Here is a 9,613-nt window from a genome sequence, read left to right as displayed (position 1 = left end):
TCATCAACTGTGAGAGCCTCAGGAAGCACCAGGGCTACATTTTGGGAAAAGCTCTTGAGGAGAATTAAGGACCACGGAAGGGTTTTGAGCAATGGCACGGCACTGGGTGCAATGTGTGACGCAAGATGAATGGGACCGCCTGTGTGGGAACCGGAGCTGCCGCGAGAGAGGAGAGGTGGGGAGGAGGGGCCCTGAGCCACAGTAAACCACACAGTGACAAGAAGTACACTTGTCAAGGGTTGAGAAAAAACAGTGTGTGGTTTCCTGGGGATGATTATACGACTACTGTTTTCTTCCCAGGAAATGACCTTTGGCTCTAAAAAGAAGGCTCCATTATTCATGATAAAATGGCAGCGGTGAAAACCCCCAGCAGAGAAGTAAAGAATGCTGAAGAACCATTTCATGATGTATCGCCCCTCCTTTTAAGGAGCCTAGTGGAGGAACCCAAGAAACCAAAAGAAGTACCTAATCATCTCCTGGAATCAAGTAGGTGGTCAGGAAACAGATTTGCTTTACAACTCACATCTTCCCAGAGGATCCAAAGTCCAGAAAGCATAATGGGATGTTGGGTGCTGATTTATCTGTATTGTTTTACAGGCTGGTGATAGTGTTCATCATTAAGAACAATGGTTCCATTTAGATCCATCCACTTCACTGGTAGACTTTATTTTTTTTAATATTTATTTATTGTATTTATTTATTTTTTTGGCTGCGTCAGGTCTTAGTTACAGCACATGGGATCTTCCGTTGCCGCGTGGGCGCTTCGTTGTGGTGCTCGGGCTTCTCTCTAGTTGTGGTGGCGGGTTTTCTCTCTAGTTGTGACGCTTGGGCTCCAGAGCACGTGAGGTCTTGTAGTTTGCGACACGCAGGCTCTCTCGTTGAGACGCGTGAGCTCAGTAGTTGTGGCGCGTGGGCTTAGTTGCCTGGCCACATGTGGGATCTTGGTTCCCTCAACCAGAGATCAAACCCGCTTCCCCTGCATGGGAGGAGCATGGAGTCTTATCCACTGGACAGCCAGGGAAGTCCTGTAACTGGTAGACTTTTGTGGTGGAAATTGATCGCCAAGTTCTGCCACCTCCACTTCCTCAAATATCTTTCCTCTCTGTCCCCACTGCATCCTCAGCAGGTCACCAGGACTATTGCAGGGCCCTCCTCCCTGGCCACACTCTTCCCAGCCCTGGCATTGTCCTTCCTAGAATCCATGCTGGCTCCTGCCCCCATCCTGTTTGGATGCTCTCAGGGGATCCCCTGTGTGCAGTTCCTTTGCTTGTCACTTGGCCCTCTTTGCCGTTGGTCTGAGCCTGCCCACCCAGGGCCCCTGCAGTCCCCCAGCTCCGGCCACGCCTGTTACTCCTGCTTCTTCAAGGATACGTGCCTTTTCCCATGCACATCCCTGAGCCTGGAAAGCCTGTTAAATCCTATGCCTGTTGTGCAGAAGGCTAATCATTTTGCCTGCGGTCTTCTCACTGAATCCATCACATCATCACAATACCGTCTATGTCCATTTTACTGTTGGGGAAGCTGGGGTGGCCCAGCTAAGCAGAGAGGTGGTGTTCAGCTGTTGCAGCCCAGTGTCCCACTCCCTACGTCCCACTAGCTTGCTTCCCACTTGCCATTCAAGGCCCATCACGAATGCTGGAAATGCAGCATTTGCTGTGGCTCTGTTGTCACTGAAGAACACACTAGGTGCGAGTTAGTATACTTGACTATTTCTGGACATTAACAGAAAAATGCCCGTTTTACATCTATTTTGTGTATATTTACATCTATTTTGTTTTACAAACAAAATCTTCAGCATTAGAAAAAATTACCAAGGGACTTCCCAGGTGGTCCAGTGGGTAAGACTCCACGCTCCCAATGCAGGGGGCCCAGGTTTGATCCCTGGTCGGGGATCTAGATCCCGCGTGCATGCCGCAACTAAGAAGCCCACATGCCACAAGTAAGACCTGGTGCAGCCAAAATAAATATAAATAAATAAATATTTTAAAAATTACCAAGTAATGTTCAATACTTAAAAATAATTACCAATACTTACAAATTTACCAGATAAACTACGGAGATCGTAATCCCCCTGAGACACCACCCTTACCCCGGTCCAGCCCTTCAGTTTGGCCCACAGTTGATGACAGTGACCATTCACCTGCGGAGGGGAAAAACACCAAATGTTTCACACCCACTGTAGATGGGTACGAAACATGGCGGGCGAAGGGTGGGGTCAGGGTGTCTGTGACTCACAAGATTTACCTATAGCCAAAGGGGAAAGGTTGTCATTTGTAGGAAACTGGACAGGGCATTCATACCGCAGGAGGCAGTTTACTGGTCGGAACCAGGCCTGGGCTTGATTTTTACAAAATGGAAAGAATGGAGGGTTATAAACAGATGCCTGGCATGAAGCACAGAAGGCACGGAAAGGCTTGTGACCCAGTGTCTTCACACATCTCAATTCCTGCTGCATGAAGAGCCGGGACAAGTTTTGTAGACCTGGACTCTTCTGTGAGCTCAGCTGTCCTAACCTTGTTCTCAAAACTGGGAGCAAAAAAAAAGACACTCACATGACAAGAGCAGTTTGAGACTTTACCGTCCAGAGGCATAATTTTTCAGAGCCTTAGGATTACTCAGTATTGCACTGTAATTCAGTTCAGAGGAGATCAAATAATAGCAGTTAAATACACAGTAATCAAATTAAACCCTTGCTGTTTGGATTCTTTGAAGTGGATATTCATTACATAATAAGCAATTGCAGTGTTATACAGAGAAAACACAGGGTGTGTGCTCTTCACAAGCTTGTTTTATTATGAAGACTTGTATAAAATGTGTACAGAGCAAGTTATTTTAATAGATAATAAACAATAAATATGAATTTGTATTGTGATGATAATATCTCCCAAGTGATGTGTAAAAATAGAGGGAGAAGCAGTCCAATTCTTGTGGAACAATCATTAATCTTGTTGACAGCTGTATCCTCTGTCTGAAACCTTCATATGCTTAAAATACCCTAGATTAAAGGGAGCTCATGTTGATAGGATCTTCTTTCATTTAATATACGTTTTTATGTCTAAACTCATGATATACTTAATCTGCATTGTTTTTATAGAGGTTTATGCAAATCTTCTGAATAATAAGGTCATACAGGCAAAACCTGGCATATTGCATTTTGGAGGCTATCAAGTAGAAAAACAACACCAGCAGATACTGGTAGGTACTTTAAAAAAATTTTTTTTTTAAAATTTCGTTGAAATATAGTTGATTTACAATGTTGTGATAGTTTCTGCTGTACAACAAAGTGATTCAGTTATACATATATATACATTCTTTTTCATATTCTTTTCCATTATGGTTTATCCCAGGATATTGAATATAGTTCCCTGTGCTCTACAGTAGGACCTTGCTGTTTCTCTCTATAATAGTTTGCATCTGCTGACCCCAAACTCCCGATCCATCCCTCCCCAACCCCTGGGTAGGTACTTTCTAAGTGGGATAATTAATCATAATAATGAAATGCCATGAATGTTCTACATTTATATTACTCGTTCATCTAAAGAGAAGCATAATCAGCAGAAGTGCAGATGTAAATTGGACCAGAAAGGTAGTTCTAAGATGAGAAATTTTAAAGTTGCGTCAGTGTCCTTGGACAGCTTTCCTCTCCCTGCCAAAGGCTCCTCCCAGCACTCTCTCCAAACTGGTGCCGTTGCTGAGTGGCCGTAGGGGCCAGGAACTGTTCTTTGCATCTCACGAGGTCCAGTTTAGTCTTTACACTAGCTTTGTGGAGGTTGTATTGTGGCTCTCTTTGTAGAGATGAGGAAACCGTGATTCCAGAAGGTTAAATACAATACTTGCCTCAAGAACACAGGGATGGAGACAGAGTGACTCTTAGGCTGCCTGCCTCCCAACCAGTGAACTTTTTTTTTTTTTTTAGATTTATTTTATTTATTTATATTTTGGCTGTGTTGGGTCTCTGTTGCTGTGTAGAGGCTTTCTCTAGTTGTGGCGAGCGGGGGCTGCTCTGTTGCGGCATGCAGGCTTCTCATTGTGGTGGCTTCTTGTTGCGGATCACGGGCTCTAGGCGCGCAGGCTCAGTAGTTGTGGCACACGGGCTTAGCTGCTCCGCGGCACATGGGATCTTCCCGGTCCAGGGCTTGAACCCGTGTCCCCTGCATCGGCAGGCGGGTTCTTAACCGCTGTGCCACCAGGGAAGCCCCTCAAGTGCACTTGCGCTCCACGCCTCCACCACCAGGGAAGGGGTGTCCCTTTCTTAGAAGGGCCCAGCAAAGGTTACGTTTCGCCTGCTCAGGTCAGATGCCCAGGCCTAACTCAGTCACTGTGGCCAGAGACACTCTGGCCTGACCTGGGGCAGCAGCTCCGCTGAAAGGGCTCCGGAAGGGACAGGTGAAAGGACGCACCGAGGAGTGGCTGAAGCTGTGGGGACAGCAGTCCACCGCAGAGCCACATGAGTCCAGGCCTTCCTGGCTCCCCGTCCTTGACCCGGATGTCCAGACTGGGGAGGGCCCGGGGTGGCTACAGCACTCCTAATCCGCCACGAAAAGGGGGCCTGAGCATTAAAGCAGCTGCAGTGCCTCAGAGACCCCGCCGTGACCCTCCGAAGTCACACTGAGCAGGGCGTCAGAACTACGGCAGCCGGCTGTGGAGCTGAGCTAGACCCAGCTGTGGGCATGTGCTGGAGTGGGGCCGATAGGCATGGGCTCTCTCACATAGGCCCTGCGGCTCCGGCTTTGTGGGTGGCGTCCCCTCCCAGCGCAGGCATCTCCGCGTTTACGCGCAGTGCGTTCTTATAAGCCATGTCTTTCACTTATTTATTTATTTTTGTTTTCACATAGCGTCTTTTCTAAAATTTTTTTTAATTTAATTTTTATTTTATATTGGAGTATAGTTGATTTACAATGTATTCGTTTCAGGTGTACAGCGAAGTGATTCAGTTATACACATACGTATATCCACTCTTTTTTAGATTCTATTCTCATATAGGTTATTACAGAGTACTGAGTAGAGTTCCCTGTGCTGTACAGTAGGTCCTTGTTGATTATTTTATATATATAGCCTGTATATGTCAATCCCAAAGTGTTCATTTATCCCTTCCGCCGAAACCGTGTCTTAAGGTGGATCATTTAGAGCCAGAATTCCAACTATGGTGTTAGACTCATTCTCAGAGTGAGGAAAATCGCTGGAGGAAACTGACAAATGGTAAAGCTGTCAGGAAGTGAGGTCAGGTTCTATGGGGCAGACCCCTGCCGACAGAGAACGCAGCTTCCAGAGAATGCAGCGTCTGCGAGTCCTTAGGCATCCAAGAGGGTGGAGAGAGAAGGGATCAGGAGAGGAGCCTGTTAGGTGCCCAGTGCTTCCTCCTAGGAAAAGGGTCAGGATTTAAAACCGCGATTGGGAACTTCACCCCTCAATCTATCAGGACACATTCCTTAGAACACAGCATCAAAGACCAAAGTTAATCATTCATTTTGGAACTTGCTTTTCCTGGTTATTAGATTTGCTATCTAGATGATGGTAGGGTAAATCTAAAATAATTACTGTTCATAATTACTCATTGTTTGCAATGAGTGAACAATTCACTACCCGTTCCCACCCGCCTCACTCTCCTCATTCCTTTACCCACCCAACCCCAACCTGGGCAGCCACTGATCCACCTTCTGTTGGTATAGATTTGCCTATTCTGGACGTTTCACATAAGTGGAATCACACAACATGTGGTCTTTTGCGACTGGCTTCTTTCATTCAGCATGTCTTCCAGGCTCGTTCAATTTGTAGCATGAATCAGTACTTCATTCCTTTTTATGGCCAAATAATATTCTGTTGTATGGCTTTATTATATTTTGTTTTGTTTAAAAAAATTTTTTATTGAAATATACTTGATTTACAATGCTGTGTTAGTTTCAGATGCACAGTAAAGTGATTCAATTATACATATCTATATAACTATATATTTTCTTGTTTTACATTCTTTTCCACTAAAGGTTATTGCAAGATATTGAGTATAGTTCCCTGTGCTATACAGTAGGTCCTTGTTGTTTATCTATTTTATATATAGTGGTGTGTATCTTTTAATCCCAAACTCCTAATTTATCCCTCCCCCACCTCTCCTGTTTGGGAGCCATAAATTTGTTTTCTATGTCTGTGAGTCTATTTCTGTTTTGTAAATAAGTTCATTTGTATCAAATTTTAGATTCCACATATAAGTGATATCATATGATATTTGTCTTTCTTTTTCTGACTGACTTCACTTAGTATGAGAATCTCTAGGTCCATCCATGTTGCTGCAAATGGCGTTATTTCATTCCTTTTTATGGCTGAGTGGTATTCCACTGTATATATGTACCACATCTTCTTTATCCATGTCCATGTCCTAAATGGACATTTAGGTTGTTTCCATGTCTTGGCTGTTGTAAATAGTGTTGCTGTGCACATTGGAGTGCATGTATCTTTTCAAGTTATGGCTTTCTCTGGATATATGCCCAGGAGTGGGGTTGCTAAATGATATGGTAGCTCTATTTTTAGTTTTTTAAGGAACCTTCATACTGTTCACATTTCATCAGTTGATGGACATTTGGATTTTGTCTTTGGGGCTGCTAGGAATAATGTCATCGTGGACATTCGTGTCCATGTTTTTGTGTGGATATATTTTTAATTCTCTTGGATATATATTAAGAAGTGGAATTGGGTTGTATGGTATGCTAGTTTTCTGTGGCTACCATAACAAATTACCACAAATTTAGGGGCTTAGAAAACTAGAAACTTATTCTGGAGACCAGAGTCCAAAGTCAGGCTGTCAGCCAGGCCTCGCTCCTTCCACGGGCTCTTGGGAGGAATCTTTCCTTGCCTCTTCCAGGTTGTGGTGGCTCTAGGTGTTCCCTGTTTTGAGGCTTCATGATCCTAAACCTTGGCCTCCATCTTCACATGGCTTCTCCTCCCACTCCCTTTTGTCTTCTCTTCTGTCTCTAAAAGGATACATGTCATTGGACTTCAGGCCCATCCGGGTAATCCAGGATGATCTCATCTCAAGGTCCTTAACTTAATAGCATCTGCAATCACTCTTTTCCCAAATAAGGTCACATTCACAAGTTCCAGTTATTAGGGTGTGGCTGTATCTTTTTGAGTTCACCATTCAACTCACTGTTGTTCTATTTGCATTTCCTTAATCACGAATGATGTTGAACGTCTTTTCATGAGCTTACTGGTCACATTGCACCAAAGGCTTGTGGTGGAGAAGCCATTTGGGATAGCCCAAGAGCAAAGTGAGAGGTGGGGAGCTGACACCCAGGGCATAGAAGGAGACAAGGAGAGAGGCTTCGGGGAGCAAACATGTGGCATATTTGGAGACCATTGTGAGGTCTGCTTTACCCAGATCGTAGGCTTTTTGGAGGGAGGTAAAAGCTTCATTCTGCTGAAGAACAGAGGCCGTCTCTGTCTTTTGTATAACACAATGCCTAACACACACAAGGCACTCAATAAACACTTGTCAAGATATTGAACTCACTTTATTGGAAGAGAGTGACTTGGTAGAGACTCGTGAATTCCAAGTAAATACAGGCTAGCGTCTAAATAATCACACTGCTTCTATCAGACATTGAAACAAACAGAAATGGATACAAGTACAAAATTATTTCATCTTAATAACATTCTGGGAGAGCCAGCCTCCTGTTTCTATCAGCAAACTTAAGCAGAAGCCTAAGGGAATTACCTTGAGACTCTTGCCAAACAAGGGGGGAAATCCAACTCTGCCTTTATCTTGGTTTTGTTACAGGAAACTGTGTAAATTACCCAAGAATGGAATGATTGAATGTGTGTTTAAAACGACAATAAATTGTTCATTAACATTTGAGATTGATCCAGATCTGGTTAAAGGCTTTAAAGCCTTTTACTTGGATTCATATCGAAATCAATCTTTCGATTTAAAAGTTGAAATAATGGTTCCCACTTTTCTCAAAACCAAGACCTCTTAAAATCCCTTTCCCTCTGCGGAAAGACGTTGTCTGGGAAACTATATTTATTAAGGAAATAATTAATCAATTTTCCCATGAGACAGCCAGAGTTACTGTGGCCAGCCCCAAACAAAGTTGTCAGCCTTATCTTATGCGGAGCAGCATTCCCTTCAGGCTTTCTGCAATAATTGTATTAGTTTTCAGGTCCCTGTTGCAGCATTCAGAGACACCCCTGCCCCAGGATCTTGGTTCTCAAACTGGGGCCACGAATCCCAACGGCTTCTAGTCAATGTGCGAGGGTGGGGACTTGAAGCTACAGTGTAAACAAACATGGTGCATCCTTCTGGAGCATCAATTTTACTCTCCCATTTTGGAGAAATGCAGTATAGAGCAAAATTTTAGAGTAAAATCCATTACCAACCTGCATTTTAAGGTAAAACTGTTACCGACCAGGGTTCTTGGACTCCCGTAATCAGTAGAAATTAATAGGAGGCCAGAGGAGACGTTCAGGCAAGGCTTTACTGGGGCCCTTGCTGCAGCAGGGGAGAGTGAGAACAAGTAGCCGGTTCCCTGTTCCCTTGCTGGCTCCTCGAGGCGGGGCGGGCTGGTTCCTTATATGGGGTGAGGCTGGGGGCAGGTCCAGGGGTCGGGCCTGAGGGGTGGCCTAGGTGCTCTGCCCACCCCCTTGGTGGGCTGTGTGCAGGCATCCTACGCAGGGCCCTGCTTTTGCTCCCGGCTCCTGGCAGTTGGGTTTTTTTGTTTGTTTGTTTTTTGTTTTTCTTTGGTCTTTTTCTTTGGTCTTTTGGTATCTTGTTGTCCATAATTTGCCCCAGCTGCACATGCACACAGTTATTTTTAGTCCCTTATAGTTTCTTTGTATCTGTTGCTCCAGGAGACATCCATGCCGGTGCCAGCACTACAGCAAAGGGTCCCAGGTCCCAGCCTGTCTCAAAACACTTTAAAGAACTTATAGAGCTGCTTGCATTTTGCCCCTAGATCCCTGGTGTTGGGTATTAACCTCTGAGAAGCTGTGTCCCTGAGGGGCGGGGTCGAAGGACCCCCGACTTGGAGGCTGAGCTGTGTTTGGAAAATACTATGATTAGTGCCCGGGGTTGAAGGTTAGGCCCAATGCTCTGCCTGGTGGAGGGGCTGGAAGGAAGGAGCAGAGTGGGGACGGAGGGGCGGGAGCTCTGAGCAGCCCTTGGGAGAGCCTTGTGACCCTTGAGTAAAAGCTGTTCAACCCGGGACTGCCTGGTTGGTGGTTCCATGCTTGCTTGCCTGTTCTGGGGGCCCATTCTGAAACACTGAAGTGGGGGCTGTCAGTTGGGGCCCGGGGCGGTCAGGGGAGGGAGTGTCAAGGTCGTGAGGACCCACGGAGCCAGGAGAAGGTCAGCTCCCAGGGGCGCAGAGAGCTTGTGGGGGGAAGTAAGGACATCTATTGACCCCAGAATTGCGGGACAGAATAGGGTTTTAGGTGAGTTTATCTTGTCTCGCCTCAAGGGCAATCCTGGGTTGCTCACGTTTTCAAATAAACTTTAAATATTAATTTAACATACACTTTCTAAACATTTGATCTTCCCAAGGCTTTTTTTCCCCTTTCAATGATGATTATTTCACCCCCAGTTTTAGTTATAAATGAAAAGGCAGGAAAGCCAGTTTTGTCCTGC

At 45.2% G+C, this 9,613-nt stretch overlaps 1 protein-coding gene across 1 annotated transcript in view; it reads left to right on the top strand.

Moving 5' to 3' along the window:
• The first annotated feature begins 300 nt into the window (after positions 1-300).
• CFAP221 (cilia and flagella associated protein 221) overlaps positions 301-9,613 on the top strand; it is an 84,808-nt gene continuing 75,495 nt past the window's right edge. Inside the window, exons 1-2 of the mRNA XM_007469137.1 lie at positions 301-486; positions 3,095-3,195. Of these exons, the coding sequence (XP_007469199.1) occupies positions 348-486; positions 3,095-3,195 (240 nt within the window). The 5' untranslated portion in view covers positions 301-347. The remainder of the gene's footprint in view (positions 487-3,094; positions 3,196-9,613) is intronic.

Source organism: Lipotes vexillifer, unplaced genomic scaffold, assembly GCF_000442215.2.
Source record: "Lipotes vexillifer unplaced genomic scaffold, Lipotes_vexillifer_v1.1 scaffold1466, whole genome shotgun sequence".
In the NCBI taxonomy this organism is placed as follows: domain Eukaryota; kingdom Metazoa; phylum Chordata; class Mammalia; order Artiodactyla; family Lipotidae; genus Lipotes; species Lipotes vexillifer.
This window is presented reverse-complemented; position numbering and strand designations above follow the sequence as displayed.